The sequence below is a fragment of the Podarcis pityusensis genome (assembly GCF_964106645.2).
Source record: "Podarcis pityusensis genome assembly, chromosome: 2".
NCBI classification, from domain to species: domain Eukaryota; kingdom Metazoa; phylum Chordata; class Lepidosauria; order Squamata; family Lacertidae; genus Podarcis; species Podarcis pityusensis.
This window is the reverse complement of record NC_138029.1, coordinates 56,670,398-56,691,124: the sequence shown is the minus strand read 5'-3', so window position 1 is coordinate 56,691,124 and position 20,727 is coordinate 56,670,398. Positions and strand designations below refer to the sequence as shown.

The 20,727-nt window shown below is 43.1% G+C and overlaps 2 protein-coding genes across 3 annotated transcripts in view; one reads left to right on the top strand and one right to left on the bottom strand.

The window, feature by feature from the left end:
* Nucleotides 1–5,155: 5,155 nt before the first annotated feature.
* The window catches only part of SHROOM1 (shroom family member 1), a 47,123-nt gene continuing 31,551 nt past the window's right edge, over nucleotides 5,156–20,727 (bottom strand). The window contains exons 3-8 of one of the 2 annotated variants that reach the window (XM_080997086.1): nucleotides 17,624–17,694; nucleotides 13,914–14,567; nucleotides 12,058–12,636; nucleotides 11,283–11,412; nucleotides 6,941–7,213; nucleotides 5,156–5,753 (exon numbers count right to left, since the gene is read on the bottom strand). In XM_080997086.1, coding sequence (XP_080853212.1) covers nucleotides 5,502–5,753; nucleotides 6,941–7,213; nucleotides 11,283–11,412; nucleotides 12,058–12,636; nucleotides 13,914–14,567; nucleotides 17,624–17,694 — 1,959 coding nt within the window. In that variant the 3' untranslated portion in view covers nucleotides 5,156–5,501. Of the gene's footprint in view, nucleotides 5,757–6,940; nucleotides 7,214–11,282; nucleotides 11,413–12,057; nucleotides 12,637–13,913; nucleotides 14,568–17,623; nucleotides 17,695–20,727 lie in introns of both variants that reach the window. The other variant, XM_080997085.1, reaches the window with a different exon arrangement.
* GDF9 (growth differentiation factor 9) overlaps nucleotides 18,588–20,727 on the top strand; it is a 52,034-nt gene continuing 49,894 nt past the window's right edge. The window contains exon 1 of the mRNA XM_080997240.1: nucleotides 18,588–18,715. The gene's annotated coding sequence lies outside the window, so the exon portion shown is untranslated. The remainder of the gene's footprint in view (nucleotides 18,716–20,727) is intronic.

Genomic DNA, 20,727 nt, shown 5'->3' with positions numbered 1-20,727 from the left:
GGAAGTGAGTGTTACGGTTTGCAAAAAATTTTGGGAAGCCAAATGTCCAGCACGGCTTCTGTGGCTTCCAGTTGAGTGCAGGAAGCTCCTGCAGCCAATTGGAAGCTGCACCTTGGTTTTTGAACCGTCGAAAGGACTCCCAGAATGGATTAAGTTTGAGAACCAAAGTACCACTGTACCTGCCACTCAAACACACTTTCAATCATTCCCACTTTTTCCCTCCCACCCTCCCCTTTCCACACAGGTGCTTGATAATGTAAAAAACAGCACCAGCATATTCCTTTGGGTCCTGCTCTGCCTCTTACACGCTCACCTGCTTCCCATTCCTGCCTGTATGTATTCCCCCTCCCCATCTCACTTGTTACTATTTCTACGCCCACCTCTCCTGCTACTGCCTGCACTGCACTTTGTTATATCAGAATTATGAAACCTTACATAACCAGAAAGCACTCTCTCTTGACACCTACTTTTCAGCTCTGAGTTACCTTGGAGCTCTAAGAGAAAAGGCGCACATGAATAATAAGTGACTATTCCCAGGCTGCTTGCAGATCCTGTGGGATGGAAGTAGCGATGGAACGCATCGATTTCTTTATATGGTTTTTGAAATGTGTGTAATAACTGAGCCAGCTGGTTAAGCCGCTTGAGCAAAAGGGGAGGTTACAGTCCCCTGTAGCTTTGCAAACCAGTAATTTTCCAGTTCTTTGAACAGGCTATGGAATGCAAGATCTGAAGAGCTCGGTTGCTTAATCTAATGCATATTTGGCTATCATAGCTAAAGGCAGGGGGGTGAACATTTAGCAATTTGTGGCTGCTGTCTTAACCTTTCACCTATGACCTATGATTATCTTATCATACAGTATGTTAAGTCAACTGTACTATGAGACGGGGGAGGGAGGGGGAAGATAATTGTATCGTTCGCAGGGGTGGAACTGCACTATATGGGTATATGGAATTTTGACATCTTGCTGATCTAAGTCCATAGCAGCCTCTACAAATTTGTCTATTTGACTGTGATAGTTGGTGTGTGAACCTACATTCAGTGTGTGTGTGAGAGAGTGAAAGAGAGCCTTGTGGAATTTAATCTTTCTCAAGTTCAGATGTGAACTGATCTGCTCCTCCTCCTCCTGAGCTGAAGTGTGGATGGGAACAAGAGGTAGCCTTCAGATTTGGCCCTTCTCCAGATTTTGCAGTGCAGCTCTTGGCAAAAACAGCATCTCAAAAATGTGTATTTTAAGAGAAATTATATTTAGAGATGTGCAGAAAATATGCTCAAAAAATTATGGAGTTGTATAATCTTTAAATGCAAATTTTTGTATGGATTAAAAATGAAAAACCATAAACCAGTGTGGACATAGGGTGGAAGGCATTTATGAATAGGCACGGGAAAAGTGACACAAACGGCAAATATTCTGACCCCTCTTATCTGTACCTATTTCCAGGCTTCCTGGAAACAAGATGATGAACTAGATCAGGGTAAGGAAACTCAGGACACAGGACTGAATGCACCCCTCCAGGCCTGTCTTCCCAGGCCACGCCCCCTTCCCCAGGCTTGACCCTTTAACAGCCTCGCTCTTCCTCCTCAGGTGCCTTTGCATGGCTGGCATGCATCCCGGGAGTGGGATAATGCCTACTGCTTGCCTGGATGGAGGCTAAAGAGATGTGTTTGCGATGTGGCTGTATGTGTGTAGAAACCTCAGTTTTTCACTGTACAAAGGTAGAAGTCGCACCTTTTGCTCCACACACTTCTGCCTCTAGCCAAGCTTACTGTTTGCATGTGGCCCCTGCAAAACTGTCCATGAGGTAATGTGGTCCCCCGGATAAAGCAAATTCCCCAACCCTGAGCAAGATAGACCTTTGATCGGAGGCATCTTTGCCAATGCCTGACTTAGATCTAGGCTGTACTTCTGCTTTGCTCTTGCTGTTTTTCTTATGCCTTGTTCTTCAAAAAGAAAGGGAAAGGAAGGAAGACTGTGCTTTCGAAATTCAGCCCAGATAAATGGAAATAGTATGACATTCCAGCAAGCCCTGACCCCCAAACCTCCATGAATCGGAGTGGCCTCAGCCTCTGTATTTTTATTTTTATCCTAAAACATATATTCTACCAACTTAAGGATGAAAGAAACTTAAAGCAGCTAATGCATTCAAACATCAAACAATCAAAACCTATATCACAATCCTCAGTCATAAGACCAGAATATTAATATTAACATTAAAAATAAAAACAGTAATCATTTCTAAAGCAGCTCTCTAAACTAAGGCTTGTAGCCAATGTCACACTAAGCAAATCTCCCATCAGCACAAGGATTTCTGCACAAATTGACCTTTCACCCCCCTCTTCTCCAGCCCCATGCAAAGCCTAAAATTGTTACAAAGGTTCCCCCAAACCCTGCAGAGCACATTTGGGGAGGGTTTATGTGTGTGGAGGGGGATACCACTGGACTAATGAATCCAGAGAAGGCAAAGCAGGATGAAGCAGGATGTTTAATACTAAATATTGTGTTGTAAGGTAGGGTTGCCATATTTCAAACACTGAAAATCAAGACAGGAAAGTTGTTGAGCTTTTTCTTTTTTTGGCAAAGTTGTTGAGCTAAATATTGTGTTTCTTCTCTTTCTCTATGTGTGCTGTGTCTACCCTTTTCTGTACCTGTAGACTGCAGCATGTAGCAACTGGCCGGTTTGATTCACAGCTACTGGGCTATACAACAGTGCAGAAAAAAGGTCATAGTCACTTGGTGTAACAGTAATGTGAGGAACAAGCAAAAGGATCCGTTGCTGCCACTAGAAGGTGCTCATTCACCAGTGCAGGGGATATGTAAATGCACAGCCTCCAACAAATGACAGAGACAAATGTCCCTCAAATGCAAGTGTCTCTGTCTTGTGGTACAGGGGTTAGCATGCTTGGAGTTCAGTATTCCCAGAGATGTACTCCTAAGATGATGTGACACTAGGGTAGAGGAATTAGCTACAGAACATAGCCAGTTGTAATAACATCTGCACAGGTTCCAGGCCTCATTGAATGCAGTGGAGCTTATTTTTCTTTGCTTAGGACTGTGCTGCTGCAGCTAAGGGCTCATCCACTTGCCCCAGCCTCTTTCCCCTGAAAAAACCCAATCTTTAGAGCTAAATCGGAGCAAACATTGATTGGGTTTTCTCCAGATTGATGTTTGCTCTGATTTAGCACTAAAAAGCAGGTTTCCCGGGGGAAAGCAGCAGGTCAAAGGCAAAACCACTCAGATGCATGCCTAGAAAGCACGGGACAAGCAGAAAACTGCTCTGAGCCGTGGTTTATAGGCACAGGACAAGTGGGAGTGTGGACGAGACCAAAGGCTACGGCTCAAAATGCAGCTGGATTGTTCTTTCTCTCAGTTTGGATCAAAGCTGGTTTGGGGTGAAATGCATTAAAATGCAGTATTTCGTAGGAAACAATAGAATAGATGCAAGAGAGAGATGGTTTGTGGCTAACATGTGCACACCACTTCCCAAACAGGCAGTGGGAGCGCACAGGATGCATACGGCCTAAGTCAGGGGTCAGGAAGGTTCTCGCTGAGAAGGCGGCTTGGTTCAGGGGCTGCTCGTGGGCTGGTTAAACGACTCCCGTGGGCCACTTGTGGCCCATGGGTCTTGGGTTGCCAATCCCTGGCCTAAGTCATGGGCAAGTTTTCAGTTGTTAATTGCAACTGTGATGGGCAAAAGGGTTTCCTTGGAACTAAGCTTAATGTCAGGAATACTAGCTCTTTCTCCAACACAGTATCTCAGGTTGTTGATTGTAAGAGAAGGCTATTACCTCTGATAGGAAAACCAGATCTGAAAGGTAGCCCTTTTGCTCATCCCAACTGCAATTAACCATTGGAGACTTGCAGTGTTCCTTCTCTGGTTTAAGGAACCAACTGCCCCTTCTGATTTTGTTGGACTTGCAACTTCCATCTGCCCCAAACCACCACAGCCATTGGTCAGGGATGATGGGAGCTGTGCTCCAACAACATTATGTTCCCCATCCTAGTCTTGAACTGATCGTTCTAGTCCACCGGTTCTGTCCTTTTCTCATTCATCACCCTTTCCTTGTCCTTCTGTTAGACAAAGGCAGTCAAAGTAACCGACAAATGTGCAAATGGTGGTGGGTGTTTGAAAGGAAGATGTGGCAAAACAATTCATAACATAGCATATGGCCAGTTGGAAGAGTACATTCCCTGGAGCTGTATATTGCACCAAACCCTGTGTTTTTGAGGTACTTGGTTTTGGTTTAATTATTTTTAAATGCCTAGAAATGCCATGTGTATTTATTTACCCCACTCCAATTTTTATGTTGCAATTAGAGAGGAGAGATTCTCGCATCAAAGAAAATGAACATTTTAATATATCAATCATTGTAAAATGTATTAAACACAACCAGCATTTGGAATAGATTAGCCGAGTGGAAAGTTATGCCCTCTACACCCAACACTCTATGGTGACAAAGTTGGGTTTTGGCCAAGGCCAGCAGAGAGGCACTCTAACAGTGTTATCATTTCCATTTTGCACAGAGTATTCAAGAAGATCAGATTCAGCTTAAGAGAATTATTAGGCAATGACCTACCTCTTCCACATTGTGGGGGGGGGGCAGGGCAGGGGGAAGCACTGAGGTTGCTCTGGTGAACAGACCAATGGTTGGACCCAGTATAAGACAGCTTCTTATGTCTGTTGCTTCTTAAGGAATGAATGTTATAATTAAATGGAATGCTGTCCAGAAAAACTCATTCATAGGATATCAATTATTTCATATAAAATCTGGGTACATATTTTGAAAAAGATATGGCTGTATATAGGAAATTGCAAAGAATTTTAAGCACACCTAGTAAGAGTAAGGTAGGGGAGCAAGAAAGAAAGGCAGCTGGAAAGGGGTATTCCTCAACATCCTACACACCCACGTTCTGAAGAAACAATTCTAGTACGTGAATAGCTCCAGGCTGGGTTTTATGACTGTTTCATAGAGCCCAGAGTTATTGGCCCTGCAAGCTGCTCCCTTTGTTAGAGGGAAGCCCTGTGGTTAAACTGGAAAAGGAGTTTGTTAAAAGGCCTGCAAGTGTTGTGCCACAGAGTTGGTGCTATGGCGTTTCCCATTTAAACGTGAACGTTGCCTGTCAATTAAATACCCACTCCATCCAGAAAGAGGAAAACATTTTATGATACTTATATATTCTTTATTGGGATGATGTCAGTCTGGAAGCAGACCAGCAGTCTGCAGGAAAGAAAAACAGCGCACCAGCTCATTAATGAAAGGCAATACCCATTGCATCAGTCATTCCAAGATAAAATGCATTGCCACCTACAGTTAAGGTTTTGTCACTTTCTCCTAAAAATGTTTGCCTGGGCCAATTAAGCCCTTGTCAGCACTGAGGCACGGAGATGCCTATGTGAAGTCACCAAACACAGCCTTGCTCCCTTCTTAAATGTTTCCATGGATACAGATGGAGTTCTAGCACAGTCGCTTCATTCATGAAACCAAGTGGCCTGCTAATATGGCTTTAAGTAGGAATACTCTTCTCTAACCTCTCCAGTTTCTCTTCAAGAAACTTAATCTGCTCTTCAAGGTCCTTCTGTTCAATCAATAGTGATGTCTTTTCCTGAACAAAGTGCTTGTAGTCCTGAAGCTGCGTTTCAGTCATGTATTTGGAAAGAATACCCGACACCACCCTTTCTCGCCGATCCAGATTCTCTTTCAGGTCCTTCGCATCCTCCCGCTGCCTGGACAAGAGTCTGTGCCGCTCTTTTAATGACTGCTAAAGACAACAAAAGCAACTCAGAAATTAGTGTGCGAACATTATAACATGCAACGAATATTTCCTTCTGTTCTGTAGTCAGTCAGCTGGTCTTCCTGACACTTGGTGTTTAGAACTTGCATTGTATTTTAACAAAACTGGAAATGATCCCTATCATGCCCTAAATTAATCTACCATGAATCTGAGTGTGGATCATGCCCAGAGAATGCCCACGGATGCCTATTTATTCATAATATTTATTATCTGCTCCTCATTACGAAAAGTAATACCAGAGCAAGTTACATAAAAACAGCAGAGACTCTGTGTAATTGTAATTTAATATTTGTACCCTGCCCATCTGGCTGGGTTTCAATATGGCTCATGTTAACTGTGGTGTATTTTATGAACCCAAGAAGTGACAGAAATGTGATCAGAGCAAACAAATGGATTTTACCAACATCGTTGAAGATGCAGAATGATCCCCCATCCCTGAAATATTTGTGCTTGTCTGACCAAGTACAGCTTATGGTGGAAAGACTGGCTGAGGATCAAATTAAATGTAACACACAGTAAATGTATGAACGGTTTCTTGCCAGCCTGAGGGTGCAGTAGAGACAAGGCTGCAAAACATAACCCATCCCTAGCTGCTTCCCTGTTCTTTCTTTCTTTCTTTCTTTCTTTCTTTTTTAAAAAAGCTTTCTGTCTACTTTTCTACCCATCTTTTACTTTATGGAAATAATTTTGAAGGGGAAAATGGCCAGAGATGAAAGGGATCCCATACACCCTACTCCCAATTCCTCTGCTGTCTCCTATGCCGTGTGTCTAGTTTCAGTCTCCAAACAAGAGTTAATACTTCGCCTGAGAGGCCTCTGTATTGTGGAACACTGAAAAATTGTCCAAGATTTCCGAGGGGCAGAAGTCAGATAGGGGACAGCTGGCAACATGGTGATTTCTCACCCCATTACTGACAAGTGACACACACCCTCCTTCAAATGTTACCAGCAAACAGCCTGGGATCAGCCACATCACAGCAGCACCCAAGCTGCTGAAGGTCAATATTACATACTGGATCCTAAGCACCATTAATCATGGAATCCGCATTGTTGCAGCAGATTTAGAAATTTATGTCCAGGCAACCAGAAGAGTCATATCTTGAAGGGCATATAGTAAAACAGCCTCCCCTCAGTTCCTGCCTTGGAACTCACCTTCTCCTCAGCATCTGTGTTTTCATCCATTTTCTCCATAGCGTTTTGGACCCGAGCAAGGCGGCTGGAGAGGCACAGCAGCAGGCTCACCACCTTCTCCAGATCACCAATGAACATCATGTAGCGCTCGTACTCATTGGGTTTACACAGGTCTTGGACCAGGGACTCCAGCTCCTTGCCACGCACAGCATACCCCTTAGCTTCAGACTCGATAAGCTCCCTTTCAAGCCACAGATCCTGTAGCTTCAAATGGATGCTGGAAATAAGTTCTCTCTGCAAGGAAGGAAGCCATTGAGAAACTGAACTGGCTTTGATAGACAGGTTTTAGTAGGGTGGTTCTCAGATAAGGTGGCAGGCCCTGAAGGAACACTTCGGAGGAGAACATTTTGAGCCAAAATTCTCTCCTACCTGGCATGGCAGGGTTTATAAGCCTCTTTTTACTGCCTTAAGCTCTTAGTTGAGTTTCTATGGGAGTGAAGGAAATCCAAGTCTGTTTAAAACATTGGACAGCTAGGAAGGCCTATTGCTCCATATTTGCCACCACAAAAATTGTCTTACTGAGGTTACAGGGATATCCTAAAAGGGACACAAACTTTGGGCTAAAATTGCTTATGAGTATATACTTCATTTTCAAGAAAACTGATCGAAGCAAGCCTTTTCACAAAATACAGGAGCAAAGCTATACAATTCTGAAATAAAACGAATACAGTTTATTATAATGAAAATGCTGGCAAATATTTCTTAGGTGAATGCCTTTTTTCACCACTTGGCCTGGGTGGTAGTAGCTGCTATTATTATTTATTTATTATTATTAATAATATTATTATTGGATGGTTCACAGAACAAAATCAAAATATAAAACCACAAAATATATAATCAAAATAAAAACAACAACACAATAACCCACCTCCCCCCCAAAAAAAACACTTTTTAAAAGGGCATAGGATGTCAATGAAATCAACCAAAGGCCTCATTAAAAAGGTACATTTTGCCTGTCCCTTAAAGGTATATAATGAAGACGCCAGGCGAACTTCCCTGGGGAGAGCATTCCACAGATGGGGAGCCACTGCAGAGAAGGCCTGTTCTTGTTTTGCCACCCTTCGGACCTCTTGAGGAGGTGGCACACGAAGCAAGGCCTCAGAAGATGATCTCGGGGTCTGGGTAGGTTCATATGGAAAAAGGCAGTCCTTGAGGTATTGTGGTCATGAGCCGTTTAATGCTTTATAGGTCAAAACCAGCAATTTGAATTGGACCCAAAAACTAATTGGTAGCCAGTGCAGTCAGATCAGGATTGGTGTAATATGCTCAAACTGTCTTGCTCCTGTGAGCAACCTGGCCACTGAATTCTGCACTAGCTGAAGATTCTGAACGCATTGCAGTAATCTAACCTTGAGGTTACCAGAGCATAGACAACAGTAGTGAAGCTATCCCTGTCCAGACAGGGGCATAGCTGGGCCACCAGCCAAAGCTGATGGAAGGCACTCCGGGCCACTGAGGCCACCTGAGCCTCAAGTGACAGCAAAAGATCCAGGAGTACCCCCAAGCTATGAAGCTGTTCCTTCAGAAAAGCATTCCCCAAGCAACACCCTCTGGGAACGACCATCCAAGTAGGACTGGAACCACCCCAAGGGTCTAAAGTCCGAGCACCTTGTCCACATCCTTGAGCCTTATCAGCTGAAATTCATCTAATACAACAGGACTAGACTGTGCTCTGGACACCCCATGAGATTCATCTGCTAGTGGGATTCAAGACTTACAGTCACCAAAGAACTTTGTTTCTGGCATTTCCATAAGTGTACAAAATAGCTCACACCACCATGGGGTCTAGCTCAGCCATCTGTCCTCAAGCAGGCATCAGGCAGAAGAGGGAAAATAGATTCCAGGAAGTGGAGGAAAGCAAGCTACTGGTCCCCAATTTTAAAGCCTCAACTCTCTACAATAAAGTCAGATTCCCCTGTCTCCAAGGCCCTGGTATGCACACAATGAATGTCACTATACATCAGAGTTGAGGCAGCCACACCTCTGTCTGATGCCAAGCTTTATCAACATTTAGATGGGAAAAGGCATGGTAGGGCAGATATGGAGTAAATAAGGGGGTCCTGTATGTGTGTGATGGGCGGGATTCAGCCACAGGAACTTGAACATGCATGTTTATACTAACTAGGCTGCCCCTGTAGGCACCTAAAATGGTTTTTAAAACAGAGGGCAGTAAGATCAGCATGGCCACGTTTTAACAATGATTTATTTATTTACCTTTGTGCCTTGCTCAAGTGGCTTATGAGGTTCTTGCTCACCCATTTATTCTCACAGCAACCCTATGAGATAGGTTAGGGAGAGAGGGATTGAGTAGCCTGAGTTCACTCAGTGAACTTCATTGTTGAGTGGGGATTTGAACTTGGCTCTCTCTGATCTTAGTCTGGTGTTCAAACCACTGTCCAACACTGGCGCTTATATCAATGGCTGGGACAAGTCAGGTTCATCATAGGAAGCAACAGCTTATACACTGCCGAAGAAAGTTACAGGTGGGCAGAACATGACTGGCAGAGTTGAAATGTCGCCAAGTTTTAATGACTAGCGAGCCTCCTTTGCAAAGAAACCTGGGATTTCTGCCAAAGGAGCCTCAGTATAACTATTTCCTCAGTTATGGTTTCATTCTCTGCATTGTGAAAGCCAGTATGACACACCAAGCCTGTCAAGAGGAAGGGCTGCCAGATCTCAAAACGAAGCGTATCATATTCCCACGGGATGCCAGGTCTCATTCATGGAGGGCTCGTGGCCTGGTCTCACCCAGTTCACAGCCATGAAACTATTTCTAAGCAGGAGAATCTGAGGCAAGAAAGCGCTTTATTCAAAACGGAACCAATGTATGCCAGATCTTCTGGCAAAGACATCATGAAATCACCAGTGGAAAGTATAAAATAAGAGCAAAAACCTGTTGATGTTAAGGAAGGCAACTTAAACTTATCAGAACTGCACAAGCGATGGAACTAAGTTGCTAACTCCTTAGTGAATATTCTGACAAAAATGGTTTTTAATCTCATGGTAATAGCTCTTCTTTGTGTGTCACTTCAGAAAAGCTGAAAGTTTGCACCATGCCTGCCAAATTAAACCTTGTTAAAACACCATTGATTTCAATGGAAGAAGCACATGCTTAACTCTTGCATAAATCAATAGGTAACTGGGCACAGCTGAGACGGTATTTGGTTTTCATGTGCTTTTGTTTTCTCGGGCTAATGTCCTCCTGTACACATCACATTCACACACAGAGAGGCACAATATGCACATGCATGCGTGCATGTACACACAGAGAGAAGTGCCATATCTTCACACCTGTGCACGCACACACACAAACACACATTTGTACACACAGTTGCCCTGCCACTTTCTCCTGGGAAAACCCTCTGTTTACTGCTGAATCAGAGCAAACATCAACCGGGGTTTTTGTGGATTGATGTTTGTTCCAATTTAGCGCTTAAGAGCATGTTTTCCGGGGGAAAGTGGCGGAGTAAAGGCAAAACCGCTCAGATTCATACCTAGAAAGCATGGGGCAAGTGGAAAAGCACCCAGACCCGTGCTTTCCAGGCAGAGGACAAGTGGAAGTGTGGATGAGCCCTTAGTCTGCTTCTTTCTTTCTTTCTTTCTTTCTTTCTTTCTTTCTTTCTTTCTCTCCCTCCCCCCCCCTCTCCACCCTGACCAGGAGGTTGGCAGGCATACATATGACAACCAACAGTGGGCCTAGAATGTATTTAGATGCTCTAGGTTCTGTCCACTAAGGTTGGCTTATTAAACTCCCACATTTGCCTCACCACCTGCCTCTGGTTTCTTTTTCACTGTCTTGTTCTCTTCATTTTTTCAGAGGAGGAGAGCAGGAGGGAGAACCAGAGAGAGAAAAAGACAGAGACTAAAGGAAAGGAAAGGGTGTTGTTTAGGGGCTTTTGTTGTGTGCTTTTTGATGGTTTTTATTGTTTATGACTACTTTTGTTATGTTTGTAATTATGTGTTTTTTATATGTTGTAACCCGCCTAGAGCATGGTTTTAACTATGGAATGGCAGCATACTAAAACAATTATGTATGTATGTCTATATATATGTATGAAAGGATGCAGTCAGACAAACATGGAAGCTTAGGAAACTGGTGGAGGGTGGCTGCTAGTGTGTCATGTGTCACGTGTCATGGCTTGAGGAGACCTCCAAAATCTGGATCTGGATGGTTGTCCAAAGGTTGTCTGAAGTTTTCCCAGCCCTATTACACTCACATATCAGAGAGGAAGTCCCACGGAACCCAACAGAACTTCTATCTGAATAAACATATACAAGACTGCATGGTCACTCGTCTACCTACTTTCTTTGATGTAATGCTGTCTGGATCATCAAGACTTTCACTGCTTTTACTCAGAAATTGGTCCGTACTTTGCTCAGGAAAACTCTGAGTCCCATGAGATGGGTCTGCTGCACAGTCACTGCTTCTTTGGCTGTTAAAATAAAAAGCAATCATTATAAATGCTTCTTTAACAATGTGACAAATAATGTGTTAACAGAGATATTGCTGATCACAAAAAAAGTGCTCAGGCAGAGCACTCAAAACCACTTTCCCAGCCTCTCCAACATTGGGATGGCATTCAAAATATTACTAATTCAACAAAGATATTGTAATGCCTGCTGGGTCACCAAGGTTCACAGTTTGTTAGGAACCCCTGGTGTAAATTTTCTTAATAGGAGTTCAGGGTTATAAGGAGACTCCCCTCCCAAATGATTTTCCTGCAGGGTGGGGTATGAAGCCAATACAGGTGCCCCTCCCTGCTGGCGAAGCGAGGAAGAAGCATATGCTGTGGGTTCTGGTGAAATCTTGTGGAGACCCTCATGAGATCTCGCTGGTACCTGGAAGCCACATGACCCAGTAAGTGAGGCTTTGGCAGGACTGTCAAGGGTAGGTGAGTTCTGTGCAGCATGCATACCGGAGAGCACTTTCCCATTTCACCTCAGGTGGCAAAACAGGATGGGATTCCCCTGCCCTTACCCAAAGTATGCTCCTGTGGTTTTCTGTGCCATATAAACTTACAGTGTATGTAAGAAAATCTTTAATAAAAAAACAAATAATAAGAAATATATAAACTTACTCTTTTTCTTGGACAGACTGAATTCCCTCCTTCCTTCTGCAGGATCTGCCTGGCATTGAAATGTTCACAGGGAAAAGACCTTCCATGAGATCTAGAGCAGTCTTCCTGGTGGGATGGGGCGTCAGGATGTCAACCAGAGACTTGTCTTTGGCAATAATCTCAACCGCAAGGTCTTCGCACCTTTGGTCCTCTGTCGATATTGACTGTGCTAAAGATAAATCTGTGCCTTGTGCTGGAAAGTTACAGTCATGCTCATCTTGCAGAGCTCTCGAATCTGTTAATGGATGGCTAGTATTTCTATGTCCTTGGCTGTCTAACAAGGCAGTGCAATAATATGCCCTGCTCTCTGAGTCATGGGTTGCGTTATTTGCCTCTAATTGCTGCCACCGGGTTCTTCCAGAAGCACTGGAAAGTTGGGGTTTGTCACTTAATTCTTTCTTCAGCTGAGAATGTCTGCTGTTCTGTTCTTTGAAAGCCAGGAAGTCAAGAGCCATGTCTGCACCATGTGAATTTTCAGGAGAGTTCTCATCTTCTCTGCTATTTCCAAGACTAGATTCTTCTTTCTCATGGACAGGGAAGCTAGAAGAAAGACAAAGCTGTATAAAATTATTGTGTTTCTTCTTTGCCTCTGGGTTCCTGGGATGGAGTACTCACTCAAGCTTCCATGTCTGGTTAAGTTCTGCTTTCAGGTTCATGACTGGTAGGTTTATAAACAGCTTTATTATTATTATTATTATTATTATTATTATTATTATTAAGAACAACAAATAGAAACACAACTGTCTTTCAGCAAGGGAGAGCGGCACACACAGCCTTCTCTTCCATCGTATAGAAACATAAGCATGTGCACATGTGCACACACAGAGCCATACCCAGTAGGACTGCATCACACCTAGCAAGTATTAATGGGGAAACCAGATTATTCAAGTACAGGCCCCTGAAAAGGTACATTGAGTACACAACAGGAATTGTTTGGGGCTGCTACCTTTCCCCACAACTGATTCTGCTCCTGTGTCCATCACACAGAAATGCAACAAATGACGCTTCCTAGCATGGACGAAGAGTAAGCTGCATCTAATTATTTACTGTGCATCAAGCAAAAATCAGATATTTAGCTGCAATGTCTTTCAGGCTCTCCCACCCCCCTGCCCCACATTTAACCAGACATGCTCATGACAAAGGTGCTCCCAAAACCTTTTGTTTTTGTTACTTGAGTTACATTGGCGCCACTGTGTTGTGTTGTATACAATAGAATTCTTCAGGCATGGTATAACCATGCTTTAGATGTATGGTGTGAATGTGGCCCAAACTTAAGGGTCACACAGACTTTGCTGTGTACCACACACATCTCTGCCCTCCCAAGATCTCGCTGCCATCTGTGCCCCTTAGCACCTGTCAACTGAGGTGACTGCATCACGCCCCCTAGTGGTAGGGGCTGCCCCTGGAGCCTGGATGGAGAAGGCTGGTCCAGAGCCTGAGAATGCTTTGCAGCAAGGAAGATACTCCAGGCTGCAGTTCCCATAGCCTGCCACATGGGACAGCAGCACACAGAAACAAACATCCCCAGTTCCAGTCCCAGCAGTTCCCAACACTCAAGACTATTATTAAGAAGAAGTTGAGGGAGGCAAGCATGAATATAGTGTCAGCAACATTCTGTTCCTCTCCTTCAAAATTGCACTTTTCCAGGCCAAATTGATTGTGCCATAGTGATTGTGAGCTTTTCCCGGGGGTTGCAGAGTGCATCGCCTTCTACATATTGTACATTTTATATGTGCATGTGTGCTCTCTCTGAGTTGACATGGCAGCTCAGAATAAATAGAAACACATTGGCCCCAAATGGGAATGTTTATTTTTACCTGGTACTAGGCTCTTCCTTGACTTGCTTTCCTTCTATGGAAGCCGGAGGCATCGGGGCAGGCTGGGGTGCTCTTCTGCTCGGAATAAAACTCCTACTTTCTCTGTGGAGGGAAGGGAGGTCAGAGGCTGTATCTGAGCCACTGCCAAAAGACTCCTTAAAAACCTCATCGTCCATCTCAGCAGGAGCAGGAGGGGCTGGTGAAGAATGAAGAGGCTCCAAAGGTAGGTTTGGAGAAGGCAACCTGCCAACCGAAAGCAGGGGTACACTGCTTACACTTGGGAAAGCGTGCGAGACTTTATTTGTGGCAGGGGGTTGTTTCAGTTCATGGACTGTTGAATTTGACCCCCTTTGTCCTCCAACAGCTTCCACATGTGGCTGTCTGAGCCCAGATGATGCAGGCTCACAATGATGCAAAGTATTTGGATGCTTTTCTCCTTGCCAGTCTTTGCCCGTCTGTAGCCCAGAGGAAATATGCCAACTCTTCAGATGGGGAAGCTGATCCGTACTTTGGCTCAATGGGGACAGTCTAGCCATTTCAGAGGTCCCAGGTTCCCCCATAGACTCCCCTCTTCTTCCAGCACTTTGCTTTGCAGCCACCAGAGCATGTGTTTTGTCAGATGGATCAGCTTCCAATTTCTCCTTTGATGGGGAGCTAAAGTTTGGTTTCAAATATATATATTAAAAAGCAGAGTCACTTCATTTCATTCATCCTTTGCCCTAACAGACCAGCTTCCACTGTCTAATTATAGATTGAGGCTTCCCTCCCCACCTAGCGCCAAATGGAAATAGTAGAGAAGCACTTGCACTGAACTGAGAAAATGAAAAATAAAAAATAAACTTTTGAAGATTCATAACCTGAGCAGCAACCTGAATATGAAAAGCAAGCACCTGGAAGCTCTCTGATACCCAACTTGTTACTCATTCATATGTAAAATCTGCTAGGTAAGCACACCCTCAGTGATGTTAACTGACACACGCAAATTGATTTTGTGTAAGGCTTTCTATGTGATCACTTAGCTATTCCCTCTCAAGGGTGTTTAGCTGTCCTGCTTCTGCCCAGGGCAACAACCACCTTAGGTAATGAACACCAGCTTTTTGTGTGTGTGCGTGCAAACAACAGCTTGTTCATTTGCTATATTAATGCACACATTAAAAGAGCAGATGTCCCTACCATCAGATAACAACAGGCGTATATTGGGGGCAGGTGGGTTATAAAATGATGTGTTCCCTTCCTTTAGAGCAGCTGACTGTGCAAACCTAATAAATCTGAAGCACTTTTATGAGTTGCTTTGAAGTTGGAATCCTAATGCACTGGAATGCAGTTATGGTACCACATTTCGTTCTGGAAAGGAACTGAAGAATTTAAAGGGTGCGGGAAATGGAGGTAGCTGATGAAGGTTGAAGTGTGCTATTCTAGTCAGGCCTGTGGCTTTCTCTGTCAGTGAAAGATAATAAAATGCATCATCCATAGTCTATAAATCTGTGCTAACTGATGGGATAAACTTACATCTAAATATTTTTCCATCCTTCACTTAACTTGAGTTTTAACCCGTCTTTTTATACTGCATCTGTGCCAAAACTCCCTTTGGTTTTAAAGTTCTATTTTAAGCATGCATCTTAAGAGTTATAAACAGATCCAGAGGAAACTTCCCTTTTGTTCTCCTTAGGCATGTCTCCCCCTTGCAAGTCAAATGCTGTTTCAACAGGAGATCAGATGGTGGAGCTATGATCTCAAATAATGGGCAACAGAACTACTGTTTGCACTTTTGGAATATTGAGAGGAATTTTCTCTGCTCCATTTGCAGCCATTTCACATTTTTCTTCTTCACATTTTGAGGCCCATGAGAGACTCAAACAACAGTTGAAATAAATTAAAAAATTGTCCAGTAGCACCTTAGAGACCAACTAAGTTTGTTCTGGGTATAAGCTTTCGTGTGCATGCACACTTCTTCAGATACACTGAAACAGAAATCACCAGACCCTTATATATAGTGGGAGGGTGGGGTTTTTCTCAGCTGTAGGGTGGCTGAGGCCCTGCTGTGTGCCCCGTCCCTATGGGCGCCGTGTGCCCCCTGCAGCATGAGGCGCACGGTGCCCATAATGACTGGACAGCACGGGGCCCATGGCACCCATAGGGAAGGGATGGGTGGTTCGCTCCGCCCCCGACGCCCCAGGTGCCCGAGGGTCTTCCTCCGCCGCTGTGTACACTGAGTTTCTAGGGGATTTTCTTGCATGTGTTTATTACTCACTTGCAGAAAATGCCAAGTCTGATCTACATATACAGCAGAATAAGTTTGCAGAATCTTGAGGTGTGGCAGAGTGGATTGTACTACTCCAGACTGCAGGTAGATCATGATATTTTTTCAATGCTGCCTCATGGCAAAAACTCCCTGCAAGTAAAAATAAAACAAACAAAAAACCTACCAAACTGGGAGAGGGGAACTTGTGCAACATGGCTTGCTCAATGCTGTGCTAGTTTTCTACCTGCAGTGAAGACCTTTTAAAAACAGGGAAGCATTCAACAGTATCATTCTATGTACAGTCGGAAGTAGCACAGTTCTTTCTGCTGCATGTATAGACCAGGTCACTGGTGAAGACCCTCTTAAGGAAAATAAATAACAATAACAATAATAATTTATTTGTACTGGAATCTACTGAACCAAGATGAGAGTTTTATGAACATTTATTCTAAGGAGTGTGGCATGCACAAGATAAAGTTCTTCCTAAGGAAAAAGAAATGGCTAGATAGAAATTAAGACTTCTTCTGGATTAATTCCATGAGCTGTTAAAGATCCAGAAGCTCTTGCTTTCTTCAAATATCCCTGAATTTGATGGTTGATGTAGGGGAAATCTCCAAGTCAGAGATATTGTGGTAATGCCCCCCAAAAAAACACACACACCAAACAACACACTCTCCAACTCTTGAATTTGCTGCACTCATTCTTAATTCCATCCTGAGTTAAAACCATTATCTGCAACCACTGCATTCATTTGCAACCCCAATAGTGCTACATAGAAGGCAGAACCATTAAACCCTTTCAGTTATACAGATGTTTTGTTATTCACTTGTTTGTTTTCAAAGCGACAGATCAACAAATATATGTGCTGGAATGAATGGGAACTGAATGGAGAATGCAATTCCATTATGCCAGCAACCGTGCACATCCACAAGAAAGCCTGAACATACATTCACCCAGTCCTCATGCACAGTCTCAAAATGATGGTGGGGCAAGTGACTGTACCCAGGAGATTTCGTGCATTGCTTGGTCAATAGGAAAGTTGCACAGTGTTGTATCACAGTAGCCTGGCAGGTAGAATTGCTCAGATGTATCTGAAAAAACTTTTACGTTTGGGTGGAACTAAGAGCTGGTTCAGACATTTAACTGTGTTGTTCTTACCATGAGACACATTTCCAGTGATGCACTTACGCTACAAACCTAATGTATGACTCACCCCATACAGCGATGGCCTCCCAGAAACAATTTCCATGGCCATCACAGTAGCTAAAACATTAGGGTTCAATGGAAATGGAACCAGAAGCAAATGGAAATTCCTTCTGAGATGCAATGGCCAAACTTCTGAAATGGGGCATGCCTGTCTTAGGTTCTCCACATGAATGAACCCATGGGAAAAGCCTATTCTCATCAAGACATAACACAGTGAAAATCTAATCGTAAGAGCTGGTCCTGTGAATATTTGCACACTTACTTGGGGTGCGTGGGATAGTATTCATGGTCTTGAGCCGACAACGCAGGGCAGGCTGTGGAGCTATAGAAAACCTGGGAATGGAAAACAACCATGTTTTATGATGAGGAGACCTCTCCATATGACTTTGTAGCTCTCTACTTTTCATTTCCATGATAACTGACTAGGAAGAGATTTCTCAGCCCTAAATATGAAAGGAAATCTTTTAATATCCTCTTCTATGGCACTGTTAATACCCTCTTTTAATACTTCTTCTATAGCACTCCCACATTTTGCTACCAGCAGAAAACAGAGAAATGATCAGGGACCTGTGTTTTCTGTGATGCTGCCACAGGCTCAAGATGAAATGGCTAATTTGACCATCTTGTATCCATTGGCTTCCTCCAGAATATTGTGTCCAAGACTGAGCTTCTTGAGAATCCCACCTTTCACACAGACAGCAGCAAGCCCTTTTCTAGTCCTCACAGACAGGCTTGTCTATGTGTGTGCAAAGCCAGGTGACTCTTAGCAGCCAAATAAGTGCCTGAATAAATAATGGCCAGTCAGAGAGGGATTTTGCTCCTTGCTATGACCAAGAGAAATAGAATGAAGTTTGGGGAAAAAGAAAAAATAAGCAGATATGTATCATTTTAGCACAGCAGCATACATGTAGCTTGGTGAGTTCTATTCCAAATTCCAATGCTCACAATCCAAATCTTCATCATTCCGCTGCCATTTGACAGGGTTCTTTATGGCAAAAATGTAGCTATCCTTCAAAATGTGCACTCTTCTGAATTTTGCAATGCCCAGATTTTGTACCAAATGAGGTGTACAAGGGTGTGCATGAAACGGCATATATATTAGTGAAAATGACGTACACAAATGCATTGTGTTAAGGAAAATTGCTTTCAGAAATGTGTGTATTACAGAAAATTGCACACAAAAATGTTTTATTCTGAGAAATTCACAGTAAAATGCTGGCAAATTTTTATGAGGACTCTTTTTGTTTGTTTTTTTAAAAGATCACAATGTGATGTGGAAATCTGGAGAACTTAAAGACTGAATAAACAAGAAGCTGAGAGAAACCAAAACCAGCAGGCTCGTCCAACTCTAGTGGTAAGAATAAGTCTGCTCCAGATCTCTGAAGAGGAACTGGTTGTGGTGGATAATGTACGCTACTGGTTACTTTACAATGAGCAGTCTTAGAAGGAATCTCTTTCAATCATGGTGATGCATGTCATTTATTTTATATTGAAAAGCTCTACAAACCTTTTGCTTATAACATACTGTATTTTTCTGTGTATAAGACTGTATTTCCCCCCTTTTTTAAGTTTAAAATTGGGGGTCGTCTTATACACGGAATGTTTAAAATATTTATTTCTTAATTTTGGGCTCAAAGAATAGGGTTGTCGTATACATGGGGGCGTCTTATACACGAAAAAATACGGTACTTGATAATTTAGTAAGTATATTGTGAGCAATAGCTACCTAGAGCTGGTTACCAAACCACATCTGGAACCAAAACTGAATGGCAATGACTTGTCAAAGGTCATATGTAGTTGAGGTGGGACTGGACTGAAGGTCCCTCAGTTCCAAAAGAAGAAACATTAGAAGACAGACCCTAAACTTTCCTTGGTTCCGAAGTAGTAATACACAGCCCTCCAGCAACCACCATGGCCCATGGTCAGGAATGATGGAAATTGGAATGCAACAACATCTTGAGGTCCATAAGGTCTTTAGCCCTCTCTTAAGAGTTCTCTAAGGCATGGTGCCAGAGTACTCTGCCATGCTCCGGAACCTCATTTGTTGAATGGCATATACCAGGAAAATATTAAGCTGAATTATCCTCAGCCTGACACAGACCAAAGGTCCATCTTGCCCAATAACAGAATTTGCCTGCTGCTTCCTGATCCGTAATACAAAAAGTGACTAGCTACCCTTAGCAGGAGTCTTTTCTCTCTCTCTCCTGAAAACCAAAGAGATTATGAACAGTTTCTTATTATATATGTAGGTAGTACTACTGCTCTTTCTCTATTTTTTCCTTCCCTTTTGCCTCTGTTTGCCTTCCTTGTCCTGTTTTTCCAGCACTGTTGACAGACATTGTCCTCCAAATGTTGGCACTGAGAAGTGCATATTTCTCCCCTGAAGCTGGAAAAGGTTTATGGAGCATGACAGAAATCAAAAAAGCCAACAGCTGATGTTGGGGCGGAGGATGAACCAGGGGAGTATTAAACAGGGAGTCTAAGGCAGTGGGGCAGTTCACACAACAGAGCCTCTTCTGGAATGGCAAGCTCCAGATCTTGTGTGGTTTCTCTGAGGAATGGAAATCCATCAAGATTCACCACCTATGCCAGTATAGCTTGCATAGTATCTAAGCACCTCTTTGCAAAAGGCAAAAATTCCTAATCAGAATTCACTTCCATATAGGGAACTGTACTACTCTTGAGATTTGCACATTACAAATGAATTTTACATTGGCAATCGGACTTTCATGAAGAAGCTCTCCAAGCTGTTTGAAAGAACAAAATTATGGTGAGTTCATGATTGTGCTGGCACATTCAGACTGGAAAAGTCAGAACTGAAAATAAGTTAGGAGACCAGAAGTTTATTATATAATTTTATCCAATTCTTCTGTATTAGAAAATATGGAACAGAAGAGCTACTGATATGAGAAGAAAGTGTTGCAGCAGTTTTTAGCCTCACATTCCTAAGTCCTGCAAAGATCACTTTATTTCAATAATGCACAATTCCAGATATACTGTAGCTCTGCTTTATGGCATTAAATTATGAGAGGGGGAGAGATTACAGAATGCTACAATTCATGCAGCACTGGGCATGAACAGTCAAAATTAAGCCTCAATGGTCTCAATGACAGAGAAAGTAAGGGATATGAAATCATCAGTTTCATTTTTGGTTTGCTCTAATTCCATAATATGAACAATTCCAACTCTTGGAAGCGCCCTTCTTAAATCAGAATGAAAATAATTTAAGAATAATTTAAGCTACCAAGAATTGGAACTATTCAGTTTACTGAATTAGAGCAGATTTTCCTATCCTGCCCTCTAGATGTTGTTGGACTTCAATTCCCATGAGCCACAGCCAGGATCACCAACAGTTCTGGATGGTGA